The 25,049-nt window shown below is 34.7% G+C and overlaps 1 protein-coding gene across 8 annotated transcripts in view; it reads left to right on the forward strand.

Moving 5' to 3' along the window:
• Window positions 1–2,029: 2,029 nt before the first annotated feature.
• The window catches only part of LOC109048778 (uridine-cytidine kinase-like 1), a 28,993-nt gene continuing 5,973 nt past the window's right edge, over window positions 2,030–25,049 (forward strand). For 2 of the 8 annotated variants that reach the window (XM_042712756.1, XM_042712764.1), the window contains exons 1-9: window positions 2,030–2,142; window positions 11,408–11,601; window positions 11,699–11,805; window positions 14,607–14,777; window positions 15,805–15,876; window positions 15,961–16,150; window positions 16,330–16,391; window positions 21,704–21,723; window positions 23,489–23,587. In XM_042712756.1, the coding sequence (XP_042568690.1) occupies window positions 2,069–2,142; window positions 11,408–11,601; window positions 11,699–11,805; window positions 14,607–14,777; window positions 15,805–15,876; window positions 15,961–16,150; window positions 16,330–16,391; window positions 21,704–21,723; window positions 23,489–23,587 (989 nt within the window). In that variant the 5' untranslated portion in view covers window positions 2,030–2,068. Of the gene's footprint in view, window positions 2,143–7,179; window positions 7,629–10,117; window positions 10,427–11,407; window positions 11,602–11,698; window positions 11,806–14,606; window positions 14,778–15,804; window positions 15,877–15,960; window positions 16,151–16,329; window positions 16,392–18,574; window positions 18,592–21,703; window positions 21,724–23,488; window positions 23,588–25,049 lie in introns of those variants that run through there. The other 6 variants (XM_042712757.1, XM_042712762.1, XM_042712758.1 and 3 more) reach the window with 6 other exon arrangements.

Below are 25,049 nucleotides of genomic sequence, written 5' to 3' on the forward strand. Positions count from 1 at the left end.
CACAGGTTTGTGAGACTCACCCTTCGAAAACTCACATTCTTTTAAGTGAACATTACTAGAGGACAAGGCAACATATGTATCATGCATGTTGCCAGGTTAAATCTGAGATAGGAGCTGAGTGTTGCTCCATGACATTTCTGACCATGTTGTCTTTATACTGTCACTGAGCTGTAATGTTGCCATCTTACGTCCATGAAACCGACTCCTTTGACATAGACAAGCAGTGTGCTTTGAGTTTGGCCCAGCAGAATGTATCTTTCTCAATGGAAGTTTAGTTGTCGATTCGCCATCTCATGACACGAAAGGTGGCGTGTAGTTTCCGCTAGGAATATCGTGCGTGGCTTTTATTACCCGTCTTCCTAGATTATGTGGTGTACACATATGCAGACGTTGTACGATCATGACACTGCAACAGATTTATTTCAAAATTACAGCAATAGCTTGCAGTCAAAAGCACTACTGCGACGGTTTCCAAAGCTTGGTGCGAACTGTATTCGCTTTCTTTCGCTTCTTTGCTTCTTTCTTTGTGACATAGTTGCTTTAAACTATTTGAATATGATCTTGCGCTTTTCTATACAGGTCAAAGTACATGTTGAAAATGTCCTTTTGTCCAAAAAGCTATACACAGTGTGTGTGTGCGTGTGTGCGTGTGTGTATGCGAGCATGAATTTGTGTAGGTGTGTATTTCTGTATTTAGTGCACTTGTAATCCCATGAAATAGGCTTGAATATGGAGTGTTGGTAGAGATTTTGGTGAATTTGATTGTGTGCTGTGGAATTTTGTACTAAGGGGGTCTGTAGAAAGTGGAGCCCCCTACCAGTTTTTAAAAATCATTCTTTTCATTACTTCAGCTTTTGTGTGAAATGAGGATTTCTGACATTAGAAGGAGAACGTCCTCAAAGAGGTTTACAAATAGAAGTCATTGTGTTTGATTTGAAATGAATCTGAGCAGGCCCTGGTCTGAGGTACAACAGGATGATCCAAAAACGTAGATTTTATTTAGATGCTCTAGAAACGGTTAAATCTATGAATACTTATTGAATAATGTCAGTAATGGACAAAATGATTTTTTTATTCCTTTAAAGTTTTTACCTAGGTTGCCAAGAGTTCTGAATCTAAACTATTATTCTGTCTCTTTTCCCCCCTGGTGTATTAACTGTGCATTAATACCCCTCAAATAATTAATAAAATGTTGACAAAGATTTGACTGACTGACTTGTTTTCTTGTGTTTGGATTTATTAAATCTCAGACATCACCCCAAAGTCAATAGAGGAAAAATATAAATATTTTAAAATATAATTCATAGAAATATTATAATAATGTTTTGTTTTATTTATTTATTTATTATTATTATTTTATCAATTTAAAGTGTCCTTGCTGAAAAAAAGTACAAATTTCTTTCAAATCTTACTGGTCTAAAAAAGTATATGAATAAAATCATTTTACTTAAAGAAAATTAAGTGTAGGCTACAAGATGTTTTCCCACTATGTACCTTATTGTTGTAAGTTTATTTTAATAGGTTTGTGACCTTAATGTAGCTATGTATAAAAACTATATTGTTGATGTTGTTTTTTATACTAGGTTTGTACATAATATATAACAGTAGTGTATGTAGAAAATCATTTCAAAATCATATCAATTTATAAAACACACACACACACACACACACACACACACACACACACATGTATACATACACACACACACACACACACACACACACACACACACACACAAAAACACACACACACACACACACATTAATTTAAATAAAAATATATATACCCAACATTTTACTTAAAGAAAATTAAGTGTAGGCTACAAGATGTTTTCCCACTGGGACATTATTTTTAGTAAATTAGCACAAGTTAAATTCAGTACAGCAAACGCTACCATGAGGTATCCCTAAACCTGTACTTACAATATTCTTTACACTTAATATTCTGGGATTTGTAGTTCCCTTTGGCTGAAGACACGCGCGACCCCATGAGATATGAAACTACAGATCCCAGCAGCCTCAGTTGAGCCTAAGTCGCAACAGCTGATTGTCAAACAGGAAACTAACAATGTCGGCCGTGTGCGCAGACGGAAGGGTCTCGGCGATGGAGTGCGGGGAGAAATCATCTGTGCGCCGCACAAGGTACGGTTTGAGCTCTTTAGCGGCAGTTATTAAGACTCCTGTTCTTTTAATTCGTCTCTATACATAGTCAGCATTTTATCGTGATGATAACGATGCGTGTCGCGTGCGTGCTGGGAGTCAATGCTGCGTTTTGCGTGTTTCTAAGACTTTACAATACAAATACACCCCTTAATCATATACATCCAGTAATTTTCATAGACGTCTTCTAAAATAACAAGAAGTGTAGATACTTGTTTCGACATTATTATTAATTAATGACCATGTTTACTCGTCTTTTTTAGTCTATTACTATTATTTTGTGGGTCTGTCCACAAAACTCGGTCTTTAAATATGGTTAAAATGTATTTTCTTGAAAGACACATTTACTGATAATGTACGTTCCTGCTCACTGTTGGTGTATGACAGTGAAGCACATGGTGCCATGTTCTGGGACTAGGTAGTGTGTGTTATGACTCATATAACTGTGTATGTAATATCATCACCGTTATTTCCCCAAATTATGGTTTCATTATACATGTTCATGTATAGTCTGGTGTTTTGAACTAATACATAGAATAAGTTATTAAACGACAGACTATTTTTAAATAGTTTGCTATAAATAGATTCTAAATGATAGTTTATGTTTCTCATTCTCTCCTGTGTGTGTGGTTCGAGTCGCAGCGCCCCAGTCCGCCGCCAGAGGGCGCGCTCGTGACGAGCAGAGCTCCTGTCACTGTATATTTACACAGAGCCAGCTGCTGCTGGGATTCTTCTCCGTGTGTGTAAGCTGACATGTATGGGATTGAAGTGGAAAGAGGACATCTTGACATTTGGTAGCGAAACCTTATAGGAGAAAAAAAAAAAAAATTTTATTTAATGTTTTCTGTACTGTACAGTTCAAAAGTGGGGTCAGGAAGATTTTTTATTTTTTTTAAAGAAAGTATTACTTTTATTTATAATTATTTCATTGAATTGATCGAACGTCATATTAAGGGTATTTATGATGTTACAAAAGAAATCAATTCCTAAATAATAAACATACTATAAAGCAAAAAACTATTAGAAAAAATTTCTAAAAAAAAAAATGTATTGTAGAGTCCAAAAAAATATTAAGTAGCGCAACTGTTTTTAACATTGATTATAATAATCAGAAATGTTTCTTGAGGAGTAAATTAGAATTGAGCAAATCAGCATATTAGAATAATTTCTGGAGGATCATGTGACACTGAAGACTGGAGTTATGATGCTGAAAATTCAGCTTTGCATCACAGGAATAAATTACATTTTAAAGTATATTAACATAGAAAACAGTTATTTTAAATTGTTAAAAATATTGTTGTGTATACTGTATTTTTTTTATTAAATAAATCTAGCTTTGGTGAACATTTATATCAAAAACAATTAAAAAATGCTGACCCCAAACTTTCTTAACATTATTACAAACATCAAAATATTGTTGGCCCCCCATCAGCCTCCAAAACATCACCAACCCCCCAATATTTTTCTCCCACCAATACTTCAAAAACAGACCCTACAAGTCCCTGTGGTTTCTGGCACCAAGATGTTAGCAGCAGATCCTTTAAGTTCTGTGAGGTGTGAGGTGGGGCCTCCATGGATCGGACTTGTTTGTTCAGCACATCCCACAGATGCTCGATTGGATTGAGATCTGGGGAACTTGGAGGCCAAGTCAACACCTCAAACTCATTGTGCTCCTCAACCCTTTCCTGAGCCATTTGTGTTTTGTGGCAGGGTGCATTAACCTGCTGAAAGAGGCCAGGAAATACCGTTTCCGTGAAAGGGTGTACATGGTCTGCAGCAATGCTTAGGGACTATAGGTGGTACATGTCTCCCAAAACATCACACTGCCTCCACCGGCTTGCCTTCTTCCCATAGTGCATCCCGGTGCCATGTGTTCTGCATGTTAAAGAAAACGTGATTCATCAGACCAGGCCACCTCCTTCCATTGCTCCATGGTCCAGTTCTGATGCTCACGTGCCCACTGTTAGCGCTTTCGGCAGTGGACAGGGGTCAGCATGGGCACCCTGACTTGTCTATGCAGCCCCATACGCAACAAACTGTGATGCACTGTGTATTCTGACACCTTTCCATCAGAACCAGCATTAACTTCTTGAGCAATCTGAGCTACAGTAGCTCGTCTGTTGGATTGGACCACACGGGCCAGCCTTCGCTCCCCACGTGCATCAGTGAGCCTTGACCCTGTCGCCGGTTCACCGCTGTTCCTTCCATGGAGCACTTTTGATAGATACTGAGCACCGCAGACTGTGAACACCCCACAAGAGCTGCAGTTTTGGAGATGCTCTGACCCAGTCGTCTAGCCATCACTATTTGGCCCTTGTCAAACTTGCTCAAATCCTTACGCTTGCTCATTTTTCCTGCTTCTAGCACATTAACTTTGAGGACAAAATGTTGACTTGCTGCCTAATATATCCCACCCACGAACAATCAGTGTGATTCACTTCACCAGTGGCGCCTGCAGGTGTACGGCTGTACGCACTCAGGCTGACCTGAGATTTGCCCCGCAAACATTTCAGCAGTTATTATAGGCCTGTGCATCCTGTGTTTCTCGACTGAACCAGCCATGCCATTAATTCTGAATTTATCAGCCTTTTGCATGCCAAAGTCAATTTCTGCATATAAATATTATGCCAAATAGAAACAGAAAATCGTGCTATACACTCTTTCAGGAGATTGGGTTACCATACAGCAATTCATTTGTAGGCTTTTTTATAAATGAGAATACAACGAATTCAAGACAATGTTTTACATTTAAGCAACCCGTAGAATATATAGTGAAAAGTACTTTAGAAGCATCTGGAATGCAATAAGTAATTTTTAAAAGCTGTTTTTAAAGCATATGCTTCATGGATTAAAAAAAAAAAAAAATAGGCTAATAAATATTTACCTATCAGACAAAATTGTGTCCTTTTAAATTTTAAGGTATTCGGAACAGAGCAACAAAAAAATCAGATAATATAAGCAGCTATACAGTTATAGGACAAAGTTTTACATATATGCCATTATAATTTGTGTTTTATTTTTTAATTGCGCAGAATTATAAAATAAAACCCAAATTATAATCTGGCCTGTTTTAGGTTTTTCCTTATTTTTATATTTTAGACATCCATCAATCATGGTGATGAAAAAAAAATGACTCTCCATCTCCTCATTGAACGTGCCTTTAGAGAGAAATGCATCTTTACAGATTACATAATTAAAGAGTTTCTATTTTCGATTTGAATTATTTCGACATTTTAAAGTAGTAATATTGAAGTAGCTTTCTATTTATTTTTATCATGCTTGTGAGGCAATTCACTGAGTTTAGGTTCATCATTTGAAGCGCTGCTGTTCAAGACCGAGACGGCAGAAAGTGTTTGTTTTCTTTATTGTATAAAAGTACAACATTTTGTTGATATTGGTTATAGGTTGATATTGATATACAGTAGGTTGTTTCCACTGTTGTGATCAACAAGTGCAAGTGAGTCCTGCAGAGCGCGCTTTAGCTTCCACTCTCCACACAAACGATTGGATATTCTTCTAACAGCACACATTTATGTAGGTTAAACATTTAACTAGCATTGTGATATACTTGAACTGTTTTATATCTATAGATTTTATTTTAGGCAAGTCGTGATGATTTGAGAAGGCTAAATTGATCAAACATAGGCTATGATCAACTCACTGTCTGCCGCTTGGTCGTTACTTTAAAAAAAAAGAAAGAAAAACCTTACATTTAACAAATAAAAATTGCTCCAAAAGTTTTTTCTAAATTAACTTTATAAAAAAACTAAACGAAATATAATCACTTTGCCATTACATACAAAACTATGATTTTAATAGCTGAAACAGTAGTATAAGCTTTTTTGGGAGAAGGGGGAAAAAAGACTGGCACATATTTGAGGCCCGTGCATGGCTCTAATCCACTTACTCCAGCGCTGTTTTTTGTTTTGTTCTCGGTTGTTTTCATCATCTGTGAGCATGCTCTTAAAATATGTGTTTTACCGTTTTGTTGAGTTTAAAACATTCGTTCTGCTTCCACTGATCATTTAGTGCCCTAATGATCACCCCCCGCCCCCCCCCCCCCAATAATGTTATGCCTGACCAGTGTATGAATTAATTTATAAAAAGTATATTATACAATATATATATATTGTTACATAAAACATAAAAACAAATAATTTATCATAATTCTTTGAATATATATATAAATATTTATTTGATAAAGAAATATTTTGTAACATTAAAAATGTTTTACTGTTATTTGTGATCAAATATATAATATATATTAATGTTTTACTGTTATTTGTGATCAACATAATGTGTCCTTGCTTTGATAAAGAAATATTTTGTAACATTAAAAATGTTTTACTGTTATTTGTGATCAACATAATGTGTCCTTGCTGAATAAAAGTAGGCTATTAAATATACAAACGTGTACAATAAAATATAAATAATATAATATAATATTCTTATACATTTTTTAAGGATTTGTGACAGTTTATGTGTATGACAACTATATTATTGTCATATTTTTCGGCGGCTTCTCATAGTAAGTTTTGTTTACAAATAGAAATGTTATCATAATCAGTTATAAATACTATTATTAATTATGAACCATTATTAATAGTAATACTAGTAAAACATCTTATTATTGGGACATTTTTTAGTTAAGGATCTTAATACACACAGGACTCACAGTTTTATTATGTTTGTGGATGTGCATGTGCTGTGACATTACATTCAGTACTGGCTGGGGTACTGAGTTTCATCATGATGTTTGTGAGGGGTGTCCCGCGAGGGGGGCAGGTGGAGATACGCCCCACAGGACAGGCTGGTTGATCAGGTGATGGCAGAGCCCTAGGGTGTGATGAAGCGAGCGCACAGACCTCGTGACACACCCAGCGCTCCCCGCTTCACAGAGCAGCCTGATTTGTTTATTTTCCGCGCCTAAGAACACAATTCAAAAGCAGTCCTCTCGATCTCTCCAGTCACAGTGTCACGGACAGATGAGCTGCCCCGTAAGAGGCCAGCGGAGGGGGTGTGCGTGTGCTCTGCGTGTTTCCAACCTGCTGCTATTAATACCACCCGCCAAACATAATCTGCGGGATAGGTTATCCTCTTACGTTTGTTGGCAGGGTCCATAATAGCATGTTAGGGAGAAAGAAAGAGAGAACAGTTTGTCTTGAATGGTCCCAGCCCACTAAATGCTTGAGTCAGTGAAAACAAAACCAAACCGACGTAGAAAGCACAGTTTTGTTTTCCTCCCCTTTGCTTCACTTTCGTTTTCTTCCTGTTGTGTCGCTCTCCTCGGCTTGCCAGAGGGCAGGCGCTCTGAGTGTCCGTGTATGCGTGCGTCCCAGCGGTTATATTAGCGCTGATCTTTCTCTGGAGCTCTCGTCTATCTGTCTCTGCGCGCCCATCATGAACACACTCCCAGCGTACTCAGGAGCCAGGATCTCAGGCTGCTGGGCTCTTAGGGCAGATGGAAGGTAAGCAACTTGAAGTCATTTGCAGAGCATCTTTGTGTCCATCCTCAGGTGTGTTGGATGCTATTGAGTTGTTTTGCACGTACTTGTATGGTAATTAAAATTCAGCTGTTGCTGACAGGACTCTGCTTTCATGTTTGCTTGCTAAGCTCATTTGCATCCGATTTATGTATTTGCAGAGAACCTGAGCTTATGGTTGGCACGTCTGCACAATGGTGTATTCTCATACAGTCCTTGAGTGAACTCATGATGCGAACCAGAAGTTGCTAATGTGCTTTTGTTTAGGTTTTTAAGTGATAGTTTTTAATTCTGTCACGTTATTTATCCTCATGTTGTTACAGAGCCAAATGATTGGCTTTCTTCTGTGAAACATGAAAGGAGATGTTTTGAAGAATGCTCATACTGCTCTTTTCCATTAGAAATATAACCATATGAAATTCTTGGTGATTGTTGAAACTTTTATTTGCTATGTGGTATTGTAACAGTATTGAATTACTTTACAAAATCAGGTTGATTTTGATGAACACACATTGTTAAAAGTTAAATACTAAAACAATACACAACAACGAGTAAACATATCTTTCAAACTGATTAAAGTGCAAAAGAGCACAAGTATAAGAGAACAATAATAAAGAATTAGAACATTTTCAGCCAGTGTCTAGGTATTGTTTCAGGGTTGGCATGTTTTAGTGTAAACACTGTGAAACAAAAATAGGCTATGACTTCTCTGAATATTTGGTGTAAGCAAATACATATCAAATACAAAAATCTGAAAGGAAAACTGTAAAGACTGACCAATGTGAAATTCGTATTTTTATGTAGGATTCATGCAGAGTTGTCAGTTTTAATCAGTTGATAGAAAAGAAGTTATATAGTTCACCCAAAAATGAAAATTTTCTGAACATTTACTCAACCTCAGGCCATCTAAGATGTAGATGAGTTTGTTTCTTCATCATCACTTGCTCACCAGTGGATCCTCTGTGGTGAATGGGTGCCGTCAGAATGAGAGTCCAAACAGCTGATAAAAACATCACAATAATCCACAAGTAATCCACACCACTCCATCAGTTAATATCACGTGAAGCTGAAAATTCCTGTTAATTTCTTGCCTCATCGCATTCTGTTAAGAATTACATGAATCATGTAAATTAAAGCCTATATTTTCAATTCGAAATTTGACAGAAAAAAGTTAAGTAGTTTGCATCATTAGATATAACTGTTGGTAATATATATAGTTTAATCTGTCATTTAAGATTTTCACCGTAAAACTGAACGTTTCTCCACTGGCAGATATTTGTTCTTGTTATAATTCTAAATTCACTTCTCAGAAAGAAAGACAAAAATACTAAGGCCCCGTTTACACTAGTGCGTTTTTGTTTTAAAATGGCATTTTAGAATGAAAACGATCCTCGTCTACACTGGCGTTTCCGCTGCGTTTCAGAAACGATCTCCATTTACACTACACAACCTAAAACACATGTCACGTGACCATTCACACAGGTACAGCCATAGATATGAATAGGTAGATTCTCTATTATTTAGATTGCGATTGAATGAGGAATCTACGTATACATCTATGGGTACAACAATCTGCATGATGTTATTGTTTACATGGTCGTCAAGGATACGCAGGATACCATCATTTTCAAAAGTCTTCGTTTTGGTCCGTTTATGCTGAAACGCAACCCCGGAGTTTTCAAACCAATACGGGGTCTGCAGCATTTTCAAAAGTCTCTGTTTTCGAGGGTCTAAAATGCCGGAGTAGTGTAAACGATAGGCGTAACCGTAGCAAAAGTTATGCGTTTTAAAACGAAAACACACTAGTGTAAATGGGGCCAAAGGAAGGATTTTTTTTTTCTTTTTCTCATACTCTAATGTTTGGGAGCAGAGCTATTCGACCCTTAAGCTATTTTGTTTGTGAAATAAATGAAAAAGTAATGGAGATCTGTAGGAAATTGAATTTTCGAACCTTTACATCGAGAGACCATATTGACGCATTGTGTTCCCTTCAGTTTATTGCTTCAATTCTCTTTAGGCTACTTGGTCTTTAAAAAAAAGATCTTTAAAAAAAGTCTTAAATTTACCATTAAAACCCACCCAGAAAGCCTGATTAAATGAATCCATTTGGCTGGTGCACTACATTTAAAGTCTTGAAGTCACATGATAGCTCTCCGAATATATTTACATTATTTACTGAAAATCCTGCATTGAAAGTTGTGGTCACCATACATTTTCATTCTGTAGATATTTAATTGTGTAGTGCACCTTGGATATTCTACTTTTGTTTTCCACAGAAGAAAGAAAGACATACACTAAATAAAGACAGACTGTCATTTTGGTTGAACTGTTCCTTTAAGAGAGACTTTTATGAATTGTACTTTACAATGTTTTTTTGTTTTTTTTTGTTTTTCCCTGAAGATGTAAGGGCAGGGTCCACCGTTTGACATCTTATCTGGTGTCAGGCTGATAAACTAGAAAGCCAAGGTGATCTCTGTTCACACAAACAGAAACTCAAAGGCACACTCACCACACAAGACATCTTTTCTGCCTGATTAACTTGCTTTATTCTAGTTTTACCAGTTGTACCTTAGTTTGTACAGGTTCAAGGTTCAGGGCATTGTGGGTTAGGTATGTAAGCATGTTAAGGGATTACGCAGTCATGCACCACATGATCTGACTGGCTTTTTAAACATATAGATGATTAGTTGAGAGTAGGCTGCGTGTTTTGTTTATTTCTTCTACTTAATGGACAAGTACATGCACTCATCTTCTGTGGACATTTGGCTTTCCCGTCTGCTTCAGTAAGTATTTTTCTTGAAACCTTTCAGTTTCTTGCTGCTTCTGAACTCTACTAAGTTCCTAAGGTGTGACGCACACTGCAGGGAGTCTCTCCGAGGCGTCCACCAGTTTTATCTTGTATCACGACTCAATTAGTCCAGAAATGCACTTAGAAACCATTCCAGCACTCAGAAACCAGAGCTTGTTTTCAACAAGCAAATGCACCATTAGCATAGTTTGCTTATGCATACTGGTAATTATTAAACACAAAAAAGGCATTAAATCTGTTATACTGTATTATGACCATTATTTTTTAAACTTAACGTCAATATCGTGATAATACCGTATACCGTGATAAAAGCATTAGCAATTAATCGCAACATGAAAATTTGATACCGGCATATCCCTAATGGTAAATGAAAGCTCAACAATACTTGCTTTGCACATGAGAACAAACCTCAGGGCTTGCGAGTTATCTTTAATCACGCTATGCTACCACTGCCCATACTTATGTTTTCATTATTAATAACAAGGGATGAAACGCTTGTTTAGAACTAAAAACTGTTGTTCAAAATGAGGTCAGTTGCTTTGCTCAAGCTGAACTGTCATTAACAATTTATAACCGACATGACAACACCGATATTTCAATTGTCTCAGTTTCATTGAGCATGTCGTGCCACAGTTACAGGTTCAGTGTAATATGGGGCTGCTGTTGTTTGTGCCAGAGGCTACAATATGATACAAAATTTATGATACCACCGCTATCAGATCTTGATAGAGTTTTTTTCAGTCTTTCCTCATTGAAATAGATGAAGCTGTACTGCCTATTATCTACATTGTTAAAGGGTAGTTATAGCTGCATGGAGGAGTTGCCATGAGAGTCGCTGAGTCAATTGGTAAATTTGTACAGTTTGTGAGCAGGAAGTCAGAATTGACACCGGAAATAGCAGGATGTGACTTGTCTTGTTCACTGTATCTTATTTCCCCTTTTTTTTTTTTTATAGTGCCGGTGGGGAAGGCTCTCTGGACAGGCTCCTCCCATCCATCAGCACCAGCCTGTCGCCACGGAAACGAACCACCAGCCAGTGCAAATCAGAGCCTCCGCTGCTGCGGACCAGTAAGAGGACCATCTACACCGCCGGACGCCCACCGTGGTACAATGAACACGGGACCCAGTCCAAAGAAGCTTTTGTTATCGGTCAGTGTATTAACATAATCAGTGCTAAATCATACACCACCACAATCTTTGTTGACCATCGTCACTTGTGAGTTTACTGGTCTGTTCTTACCCACAGGGCTTTGCGGCGGCAGTGCCTCAGGCAAAACAACAGTTGCTCGTAAAATCATCGAGGCCTTGGATGTTCCTTGGGTCGTTCTTCTGTCAATGGATTCCTTTTACAAGGTAACACGTCATGTCATGGAGATCATTCATGCAGTAAATGTCCCTACTGATTTATTTTGCATCTTTGTGTTTGCTGGCGTGTCTTTTGTGGCCACAGTTTTGGAGACAGGGCTTATGGTTTTGAAGTAAGCGAAATGGCAGAAAAGAGCATAATTGTTCAAATAGATTAATGTTCCAATCCTTGGCAAAACTGAAGTTATACGGTACGTGAAAAACTGACCCCATAACAAGAATGTTCCTATACGCAATTCTTAAGAAGTTCTCAAATACATCATATTTGTAATCAACTCCGTGAAAAACAACTCGAAGCCCATCATAATAATCATAATAAGAGTGCACGCCAGTTTTGTCGTGACTGATTATTCACTTTTTAATGCGCTGTGTGTTTTAAAAGAGTTGATCTAAAGATGGAGTGATGTGTCACTCATTTGCACTCTTTCTAGAGCAGCCAGACTTTCAGACTGATGACAGAAGGTCTGAAATCCATCACAGCTTTTACTGGTCAATGGCCACCCAAGAGACCGTCTGACTGACATTTAAAGCATCCAGCCACAGTTTGTTTTGTTCAGCATCATGTTTAGGGGCATGTAAATGTATCCCTACAATAACAGACCAGCATACAACCATACAATAGTTCATTCAAGAACTTTGTGCAGGTTTACTACAACAATGGCACAGAGTCTATGCCGTGAACTTCACATACTTTTGAAAATCCAGCGTTTAGTCGATCCTGATAAGCGATCAGTCACAGCTGTAAACACGACGGCTTTCTTCTTCCATGAAGGAGTTTGCCGTCACGGCGGCTTTGTTTCAAGGTGCACCGATAAAATATGTGACACACTCGTCTCCCAGAAAACCTGTAGAATTCAACCAATCAGATGACGACTTCAAAACTCCCAAAGTGCTTCCCGTTGATCCACCAGTCCGTGTCCTGATGTGTGCGTGTGCATGTTTACTGCAAGAGTAAATGTATTTAGTTCTTTAGAACAGTCTTATGAAAAAAAAGTTTTGGGGAATACAAAAGATTCTATTAAGTTAGAAATTAAGAAGAAAATACAATTATTTTATGATTAAGAATGCTCCGTGAATCTGGCCCCATGTAGTCAGACTCAGGTACTTGTTGCCTTTAAATCTTATTTGACTTGTTTACTTGAATTGAATCAAAACTGTCTTACAGTATATCTGAGCTTCTTCAGTTGCCACCTTTTGTGAAGTTAAACCTAAATTCAGAAAAGGGTGTAATATATTTTTGCAATTTGTGGATATCAGTGTGGAAATTCTAGTTCATCGACCCTCATCCAGATGTGAGAATATAAAAGCTCTATCCAGAGATATGAAACATTCATATAAGAGAGAGAGAGCGTGTGAACAGGAGCCATTAGTGTTCTTTGAGTTTTGTAATGCATTAAATCCTTGAGGCAGCTATTCTAGACTAGTTAGGCATTTGTTTAAACAGTTTACCAGCTGTTGGTGCATAGCTGAAGAGAAATCATTACCTTTGAGGTGATGAGGTGGAAAAGGCAGAATCACACAGCCAAAGAAGTAAATCCATGAGTGTGTGTTTGCGTACATGTACCTGTGTGTTAATGTTCCTCCTAAATTTAGTTCAGCTGACCTTAGCCATGTGCCCGACAGGAGGACGGGGGGTAATAATACCACACACTTCATCTGCACAGTGTCTGCATGCAGAGTGGCAAAAACGTTCAACTTACTGTATATCCCTACATATTTTAAGATGTTCTCCTTTTTGTGTGTGTGTATGTATATATATATATATATATATATATATATATATATATATATATATATATATATATATATATTTGTATATATATATTTGTATAAATTATATTTATTTGTATTTATTTATTTTTTTTATTTTTTTTTTGCCTTCACAAAGAATATCTGGCTTCTAATCTCTACAAAATGTTTTTATTTTTTTATTTAGCAATTAAAAACACAAACATGTAAATGCATTAGTCAATAGTCATAGTCATTAGTCATTAGAGCAGTCTGTGACTGTTTCCCCAACAATTCTGCACATTTGCATTATCTCTAATACAATGCACAAGCATTAAAAAATTTGGGGTTGTATGATTCATTTATTTATTTTTAATGATTTAGATTTTTTTTTTTGTGTTTTGCCTTTTATGCTTATCTTATGCTTTTATACTACATTTGTTTGATCAAAAATACAGTAAAAACAGTCATATTGTCAAATATTATTAAAATTAAAAATAACTGCTTTCATTTTGGATATATTTTGAAATGCAATTTATGCCTGTGATGCAAAGCTAAATTTTACTCAAGTCTTCAGATCCTTAAGAAATATTCTAATACAGTGCTCAATAAACATTTCTTGTTGTTATTTATATTGAAAACCGTTGTGCTGCTTCATATTTTTGTATAAAGTGTTTTTTTTTCATCAGGTTTCTTAAAATAATAGGAAGCTCAAAAGGACCGCAATTATTTGAAATAAAATCTTTTAACATTATAACTCTTTTATCGTCACTTTTGATCAGTAAATTCATCCTTGAATATTAATGAGTATTAATTAAAGCATTAATTTAAACCTAAAAAAATCATTAAAAAAAAAAAAAAAATCTCCACAGGAGGAACCTGTGGTGTTGTGTGTCTTGCTCAAGGACTGTGAGTTCATAGGTCAGCCCTTGTCTGTTTTAAACCTACAACCTTTCAGTTATCAGCCTTGATCTCTAACCAGAAGGCCACACCGCTGCAGATATTTGATCTGAAGTCAGAGGTGTAATCTTGGCGCGTCTGCTGTAACGTGTTTCCTGCAGGTTCTGACGGCCGAACAGCAGCTGCTGGCTGCTAATAATGATTACAACTTTGACCATCCAGACGCCTTTGATTTCAGCCTGCTGGTGCACACTCTCCGCAAACTCAAGCAGGGCAAGAGCGTGAAGATCCCGGTGTATGACTTCAACACACACGGACGGCAGAAAGAATGGGTGAGTGGAAACACACACACACAGAGTGTTGCCTAAACTGGGTTGAGTTCATGAAAAAGCTAATAACTAATGAAGTCATAAATAAATCTAAAAATAAAATAAATAAATAATGACATAATAAAAACTTAAAATGACAAATCATAAATGTCAAATTAAATGACAAATAATAAAAATTACAAATAAAAAATAAAAAATAAAATAAAAAAAGAATAAAAATATAAAATAAATACATTTATTTATTTAAAAATAAATATCATAAAAATGTAACAATTCAAATATATTTTTAAAATAAATCATAAAAATGCTAAATAAAAATATTTTAAAATAATTAAATCAAACATGTTAAATATAAATAATTACTTCATATTTTATTAAAATTAAAAAATAAAATAAGTAAAAAATTCACAAATGTAAAATAAAAAATATTTGTAAAATGTAATAAAATCATTAAATTTTTTAATTAAAATACATATTTAAAATACGTTTTTTTTTTTTTTAATGTAAATTGAAAACTATTTTTAGATAATAATGAAATCATAAACATGTAAAAATGAAATAATTAAAAAAATCTAAATAAAATGCTTGCTTTAAAAAACGGCATGCCTTACCTGCAGTTTACTTGCATGTCATGTGACCATTAACCAAAACCAGAAAGCCATGAACATGCAAATGTTGTTAAATTATTAAAATCAGGAGTACTTGAAGTAAATATTTTAGGTCAAAGGTCAAAAAACTTCAGTGAGCCCTGTTATAAACAAGCCAAAAAAAAAACTAACTAACATAAGCTATTAAACACTGCATTAACTTTTCCATTAACTGTAATATTACATAATTTAATCTTAGCATTTCAGCACACAAGCCTTCATCAGGATTTATGAAAAGCCTGTGTGCTGAAATAAAGTTAGCTTTCTCTACTAGAATCAAACGTAACTTTTTTTTTGTTTTGTTTTTTTTCCCAAGCACACAAAATAATTGTACAAAGAATAACAATTTTTCTACTTGTTTTTAATTGTTTATCTGCATGCAGAAAACGGTGTATGGGGCCAGCGTCATTATTTTTGAGGGCATCATGTCGTTTGCAGATAAAGAGCTGCTGAAGGTAAACATCATCAATAATCATTATGTCATAATGTGGTTATTTCCTCCTCCATGAGCTGATCTGGAACGCGTCTGTCTGTTTCAGCTGCTAGACATGAAGATCTTTGTGGACACAGATTCTGACATCCGGCTGGTACGGAGGCTCAGGAGGGACATCACAGAGCGCGGCCGGGACATTGAGGGAGTGATCAAACAGTACAACAAGTTTGTGAAGCCAGCCTTTGAACAGTACATCGAGCCCACCATGAGACTGGCAGATATCGTGGTGCCACGTGGTGAGTTAGCTTGGACAGATGTCAAGCACATTGCATTATAGGATACAGTCCGCTGATCTGTACTGCACATTTTGTCAGTTGTACAGAAATTTCACAGTGCACATATTGCATACTGTAGCTGTAGTGCTAGTATGATTTAGTAATGCTTAGCTTGAACTCCTGTTCTTCATTTCCTGTAGGTGGCGGCAACATGGTGGCCATTGATCTTATAGTGCAGCATGTACACAGTCAGCTGGAGGAGGTAAGATCAACAGACATGCTGAGAAGATTTACTTTAATTTCTAGCAGTACACACAGTCCCCATCTAAAGCATCATTTCATCATGGTGGGTCTGGTTATGAAGAACTTCAGGTGTGTAATGTCGCCCCCTTCTGGATGAAGTATTTTACTTACAAACTCACTGTAGACCAGTGGTTCTCAACCCACACTGTCAACACAATAGTCCAGGCTGCCTATTTCATATCATTTTAACAGAGCTATAACATATATAATTAACTATAATAATTAATTGTAAATGTAATTATAATTATGAAACTATCATTTAAAATGTCTTGACATTTGTAAATGAATTAAATTAAATTTACAGTTTATATATATATATATATATATATATATATAATATATATATATATATATATTATACATTATATACACACACAGTACAGGTCAAAAGTAATTTGTTTTTAAATTTATTATACTTTAAATTATCATTTATTTCTGTGATGCAAAGCTGAATTTTTAGGATCATTATCACATGATCCTTTAGAAATCATTTCTAATATGATGATTCATTATCAAAGTTGGAAACATTTCTGCCTGGCTTAATATTGTTTTTCAGAACATGTGATACTTTTTTAGGATACTTTGATGAATAAAAAGTAAAAAAAAAAAAGTAAAAAAAAAAAAGAAGAAGCTATGTTTTTAAAATATAAATATTTTGTAATAACAATATACACTACTGGTCAGTAATTTGGGGTCAGTAATTTTTTTTCTTTGTTTTTTTAATAAAATCAATACTTTTATTCAGCAAGGATGTGTTAAATTGATAAAAAGTGATAGTAAAGAAAATATATTAGAATTTTTTTATTTTTATTTTGAATAAATGCAGTTCTTTTTAACCTTTTATTCATCAAATATATTAGACAGCAGAACTGTTTCAACACACTCATAATAAATCAGAATATTAGAATGATTTCTAAATGATCATGTGATAGGACTGGATGTTACATGTGACACTGAAGGCTGGAGTAATGATGCTGAAAATTCAGCTTGCATCACAGGAATAAATTATTTTTTTAAAGTATATTCAAATAGAAACTATTATTTTAAGTTGTAATAATTTCACAATATTGTTGTATTTTTGATCAAATAAATGCAGGCTTGATGAGCAGAAGAAAACTTCTTTTCAAAAACATTAAAAATAGTAATGTTTCCAAACTTGGACCTGTACTGTGTATAGGCATATATATATATATATAGATATATATATATATATATATATATAATATATATATATTTATATATATATATATAAGATATATAATATATATATATAGATAAATAAATAAAAATAATCTATTTTGGAGTGTCTATATAGGTAAAATAACAAATTGAGGAAATAAAGAAATATGATTTATGAATATGAATTTAGCATTTTAAGAATTTATTTATTTTTTAGTTTATTTTAATGTATTTATAATAATATTATATTAAAATAATATATTAATTTAAGTCATGTTGGCAATATTGCGATAAATTTCAGGGGAAAATCATCCTTTTAATTATCTAATTATTGTAATTATTACAAAGAAGGTTCTTATTCTTTCCTAGACATATTCACCAATATTTCCTGTATAATGTGGGAAGGGACATAAAAGCCTGTGTTTTACTGATTATGAATATTACATTCATCTTCATTGTTTCCTCCTAAAGGTTTTTTTTTTCTTGTGTAATTTATTAGAGCAATAATCAGTGTGTGCACCTCATGAGAAGTAGTTTTAATAACGCTTGTGTGTTTTGGATTGGGAATGCTTTGTAGTGGACTAATATTTGACATGTCATGTGGTTTGTAACACTGACTGTAATATTGAACAGCAAATGATGTGACTCATTTTCAGGCCCACGGGGAATCTGCACTCACATATTTCATCAAAATTCAAACCCTCGTCTTTCAAAGATCTACACGTTCCTGGCCTTTGTGTGTTTGTTGAATATTTGGATAAATATGATGATATTTCCAGCTATCAGTAAGAATGTAATACTCTCAGCATCCTTAAAATCAGCTCAAAAAAGTCCCTTTAAGCAGATTCTGTGTGGGCCTGTTCATTTTCTGTAATACTGGTGTGACACGTTTTGTTTGGCCTTGCTTCCTCACCGCACTGGATTGTTCTCTCCTCTTCTCTTCCTCCCCTCGCGGTGGCACAGCGTGAACTCAGCGTCAGGTAGAGTAGCACTGCTCATCATCTTCTCTCTTCCTGTCACTGCCTGCACAACCGCGCTTGACAGAAGTTTCCCCTCAGCACTGATCTGGGCTCAGTCCTGTCGATCAGATTGAGAACTGATAATGATATTCAGAGCTGTCGCAAATGCAGGAGGGAGAAAACTGGCCTCAGATCAGTCCACAGGGGTAACTTCTACCAGCCTCTGACAGAGTCTTCCTCCTCCTGAGCCCTGCTGCACTTCCTGTACTGAACAAGCGAGGGCAGCGTCTCTTTATGTTGACTGCTCATTGGCACATTGGTGGTTATGAGCTTCGGTGTGGTTCAGTTTTTTTAAATAATCAATCAAGTGAATTTGAATATCATGAAGACACATCTGTCATATTTCACCCCAGCATCATTTTGTTTTTAGTTTATTTTAATTTAATTCAGTATTATTTATATGGTATTTATTAATATTTTGAATTAGCTTTTATTTTTATATTTTCAATTTTCATTGTAAGTCTTAGCTATTTTGTTAGGCCCATTTGTAATTTTTTTTTTGTATTTTAAAAATAGTTCTGTATAGATGTACTTTTATTTCAGTTTTAAATATAATTTTAGTGCTTTTAGTATATCAGTTTATATTCAATATTTAAAAAAAAATATATATTTAATTTAAAATAGATAGTATTCAATTTTAAATACAAATATTTAATGTATAAATCATATATAAATTATAAATTATTTTATTTAATGTATTTATTTTATATATTATTTGTTTTTAGTTTAATCATTTTACTACTTAAACTTATTTCAATTTACATTTTTCATGCAATATTTATATTTTATTTTATTGCGGCTTTATTTCAATTACTAAAAATGAGTTTCAGCTTTAGTTTTAGTTAACAGTAACAATATTGATATATTTTTATTTAATTTAATTTATTTTGGTTTAGTTAATTTTTTGATTTAATATATATATATATATATATATATATATATAGATATATAATATATATATAGCTATATATAATATATATAGTAGGGCTGTCAAATGATTAATCACGATTAATAACATCCAAAATAAAAGTTTTGTTTACATAATATATGTATGTGTACAGGGTATATTTATATTATGTATATATAAATACACACACATAAATTATATATTTTAGAAAAATATTTACATGTGTATATACATTTATATATTTATATTCTTATATTTTATATTATATAGATAAATATATTTAATATATAAAACATAACATATTCTTCTTAAATATATACATGCATGTGTGGTGTATTTATATATACATAATAAATATACACAGTATACACACATATATTATGTAAACAAAACTTTTATTTTGGGATGTGATTAATCATGATTAATCATTTGACAGCCCTATATATATTATATATATATATATATATAAATATATATATATTTAGATTATTTAATTTTATTGTTATTGTTTTTGATTTGGGGGGTAAAATATGACCCAGAAGTGTTCTTGGCTCGTTTTACAAGATCATTCTTATTTTTCATTAACATGAAACCATATGGCATTGTCAAAAAATAATAAAAGAGCCAAGCTTTGTTCTTGCATACAGACCCACACTGATATATTCACAGCTATGATGTTTGAGAAACCACAAATCAGCACTGATCAATCCAGTACTGCCCAGCAGTAGAGCATCATGGGATGGACGTCTCATGACATGATATAATACGAGAGGATAGATGCTCGGTGCTGCAGTCAGGAGGGAGGCAGATACCTTCTGTTTTTCCATCCTTCGGTGTTTTACAGCAGATATCCTCCCTGCATGCTGCGTCTAAAAATACTGCGCTGTCTTCCTCCCCTTGACCTCTCTTCCTCTTACTTTCTCTTGCTCTTTCTATCTTTCCCCTCTCGTTCTCTCTCTCTCATGGTCGTCTCTGTAGCTATTGTTGAACACGGCGTCTCGCACGCACTGAAGTTTCCTATGTCTACTACAAAGAGTTTCATTTTTCCGTTGGGCTAGAAACGACAGCACATGAGTATGTGTGAGAGAGAGAGAGAGAAAAGACAGAAAGGAGAGGAAGAGAGAAACATGAGGAAGTACAGCCCCCGACACAGGATGTAGCAGACCTTAGTGTCAGTGAGTGTGAATGAGAGGATGACAGCTACAACAGGACATTTTCTCAAAAAATACAACAACCAAATGCATTTGCATGCTACTGTCACAGCTTAAAGGAATAGTTCACTTAAACAAAAATATAAATTCCTCATTTATTCACTTTCATGCCATTTTAAACTCGTATGACTGACATTTTTAGGGCTTGATATCACATACTACTTCACATGTAGTGATGCATCACAATATGATAAATGGATCGTGATTGAATCCATCCTTAACTTTTTTTCTGTACTGTGGCTAGTCTTTGAAACACAAATGTAGGTATTTTTAATGAAAACTGAAAGATTTCTGTCCCTCTATTGAAAGTGTGTTCCACCAAAATGTTGATGATTCAAAAATTTCATATAAACATTAAAAGTTTATTTTCTTTATATGGTGAACACATTTAAGTTAGGCTTTTATTCTCTTGTAAACATTGATCATTGCACAGACATATAATATATTAAATGGAAGCTCAATTAACATGCATGATGGTGAGAAAATTGACAAAAGTTTCATTTTTGTGTGCACTGTCCCTTTAAGACAAGGTCAGTGACATCAGACTAAATTTGTTCCATTACTAATCATCATTGACATCTAAACTGTCATAACTCGTCACATTTGAACATGCATGAAAGACTGAAATTTCCCCACATACCGTAAGGCTTCAGAAGGCTTGTATCACATGACATTTCTCTGTTTTTTATTTTATTTTCCCCTAGAAGCAGCTGGGATATTTAGCTCCTTTTGTATTCCGTGATGACTTAATTTTGGGGTGAACTGTACCTTTAAAATGCGAATGAATGTCATAATCAGTGCTGGATGATTTGCTCACAGAAGTGCCGTTCACAGCTGTCACACTCTTGTGACCACCTCATCCTCCTTCACCTGATAGTGTGTGACGTCTCTTTTCTGTTCCCTCTCTTTCTGTTGTCATTGTCTGTTTTTCTGTTGTTTGTCACTTCCCCCACAGAGAAAGCTCCGCTGGGATATGTGAGGAGATTTGCTTATGATTTGTTTTGTTTTTTACATTTTATGCTGTTGTATCACAAACCATAAGTAGAACAGCAGGGATCTTGGTGTGCTTTCCAAAGACTGCATATTGTCATATCTAGGTTTTAATGAAGCAGTAATACGATGACATGTGACTGTTCTGCATGAGTTGGTCAGAGTTTACGTTGAAGGCAGTGTTTTGTTTGTTGACAGGATGCAGTCTTTGACCAGACTGCTTGTGAAATTGAATCATGAGATACTCCCAAAAACAGCCTGACCTACTCAGAGCTCATAAAGCTTTCTAACAGATGTGATTAACCAGTAGTTTTTGTAAGCTGGAGTGAACAGTGGCTTCAAAAATATTTGAACACTTAATGCATAATTATGATTGTATGAATGTTTGGGCTCGGTTTTCATTATTTTATGTTTTTGAAAGAAGTCTCTTATGCTCAGCAAGTCTGCATTTATTTGATCAAAATACAGTAAAAATGGCAATATTGTGAAATATTATTAAAATTAATTATAAATGTTTTCTATTTATATATATTTTAAAATTTAATTTATTCATATGAGTCAATGCTGGAAAAAAAAAGCTTTCAGCATCACTTCAGTCTTCAGTGTCACATGATCCTTCAGAAATCATTCTGACATGCTGATTTGAAGCTCAAGAAACATTTCATATTATCAATGTTGAAAACAGCTGTGCTGCTTAATATTTTAGGGGAAACCATACATATTTACAGGATTCTCTGATGAATAGAAAGTTCAAAAGAACAGCATTTATTTAAAACTGAGAAATTTATTAAAACTTATAGGTCTTTACCAAAAAATTTAATCAATTCATGCTGAATAAATGTATGAATTTCTTTCAAAAAACTACTGACCCCAAACTTTTGAATGGTAGTGTATCAAACCAAAATCAACAACAAGGACAATTTGTGACCCTGGAGCACAAAAGCAGTCTTAAGTCGCTGGGGTATATTTGTAGCAATAGCCAAAAATACATTAGGATTATAGGATTTTAGAAATTATTGATTTTTCTTTTATGCCAAAAATCATTAGGATATTAAGTAAAGATCATGTTCCATGTAGATATTTTATAAATGTCCTACCATAAATATATTAAAACTTTAATTTTGGTTATTAATATACATTGCTAAGAACTTCATTTAAATAACTTTAAAGGTGATTTTCTCAATATTTTTTTTTTTTTTTTTTTTATTAAGCACCCTCAGGTTCCAGATTTTCAAATAGTTGTATCTCGGCCAAATATTGTCCTATCCTAACAAACCATACATCAATGGAAAGATTATTTATTCAGCTTTTCAAAAAATTGACCCTTATGACTGGTTTTGTGGTCCGGGGTCACATTTATGAACAAAACATTTCACAAATAATGTAAAATGCAAAACAAATACAATGACAAAAAGTGTCTACATACTTTTTGGGACCACCATAGATATATATATATATATATAAGTAAACACTAATTCAGAAATGGGTCAGTTTTTCATTTGGGGATTGTCCTTTGGTTCTCTGTTATATAAATCGTTTCTCTATGCTTATAAATCCTCGCTTCGCACACTGCTTTAACATTGCATTAACATTTGAATGACGGGCCTAGTGTTTGGATGACACTAGTATCTGTTGTGTGAGCATGTGTCTCTGTCCGCCTATGTAGTGTTGGAATGAACGTGCCATTTTAATCCACTGCGTTGACGACTTCCTGTCTGTTTCTGTCTCTCGCTGGTGATGATGGTAACAGGGCAGCACTAGCGTCTGCCCATCAGGCCCAGCCCCTTCCACAGACCCTCAGTGTTCTGGAGAGTACTCCACAGGTCCGCGGCATGCACACCATCATCAGGTCAGACACACACTCATACACTTACACACACATACATCTGTGCCACAGCAGTGTACGCCAGTACTTAAAATATCCAGACTAACCGTACAGCATCTTATATGTCCAGCTGTCAAGTAACATGGAAGGACCTAATGTAAAACATAATGATAGTTTTAGTGCTTTTAGTTAAATATTTTTATTTGAGGTCATCTGTAGGCTAGTGCAGTCCTTCTCTACTGGTGTTGCTTCAAAACCCATATTTTATATTTGACACCCAGTCCAACAGGTCAAAATGTCTAACAATATGGCATTTTTTTTATTTGTATTTTATTTATTTATTTTTTACAAGATATACAAAGAGAAAATTCAGTTTTGTGAATGCAAACAACAGCAGGAGTGTGACATCATAACCTGTGATGTGCTACTGGAGTTTTTTTGTTTTATTTTGCTTAATTTATTTAGCTGCAGTCCGTAACTTTTTTTTAAAAATGATCTGAAATCAATGTTTGAGCAAGTACATAACCAGCCAGTGTTCAAAACTATCACCTAACTTTAGCCCGATTCACAACGGTTATCTTATAATAATATTTTCTAATTTGAGGGGTATGGGTCGGTTTTCACGGGAAATTCGAGCATGGCTCTGCGTCATTACGTCACGTCTGTAAACATAAAGAAGTTGTCCCAGCTACTAGGCTATCTATCGCATGTCAGGATCCTGCAGGTGGCGGATCGTTTATAGCCTTTTCTCACATCAGCTAGAATAATTAAATGTATCATTTTGATGGCAGGTTGTATTCCAGAAAGGATTATGTGTTTATGAAACACATTTGAATGAAATTAAATTATATTCCAGTTTTAAATGTTTTTTAACATTTAAATGTTTTTAACTAGTTTTTTAAACTAGTTCGGAGGGAGCATAATTTGCTTTTTGGGTTAAAAGAATTTCTTAATATGAAATTCGAATGGTATGACAATTAGAGAACAGACTGTACAGAAATTGAAATCTGAACGCTAATATACACTATAGGCAATGCTGATGTTGTTAAATTAATAATTTGAGAATAAAGTATACAATAATAATTTGCATGGTTTGATGTGATATGAGCTAATCTAGTGTTAGATTAAATCACCATTGGTAGCGCGATTTATTGTAATGCTTTTTTCCTCACTTGGTCAGAACAAACGTGACAGACTTGTTACTTGTTCAGATGACAATATGTGGTGAAAATGCTTATTGTGGTCATATATTCCAAGACGTAGACTAGAATCTGTGATTGCGAAGTACAGTAAATATCCACACCGGTGGATACTCCACCATACCATACTGCTCAAAAAACCAAATTCACAAGAAATATAACCCCGCAAACTGCTACAACACACAAGGAAGATAATGCCACACACAGCTGCAATTGCAGGTTTTAAAACAGAGATGGCGACAATGAGGCAAAACTGGCAGACTGGAATTTTAGTTTTGTCTTTGCGT

This window comes from Cyprinus carpio, chromosome A23 (genome assembly GCF_018340385.1).
Source record: "Cyprinus carpio isolate SPL01 chromosome A23, ASM1834038v1, whole genome shotgun sequence".
Classification (NCBI taxonomy): domain Eukaryota; kingdom Metazoa; phylum Chordata; class Actinopteri; order Cypriniformes; family Cyprinidae; genus Cyprinus; species Cyprinus carpio.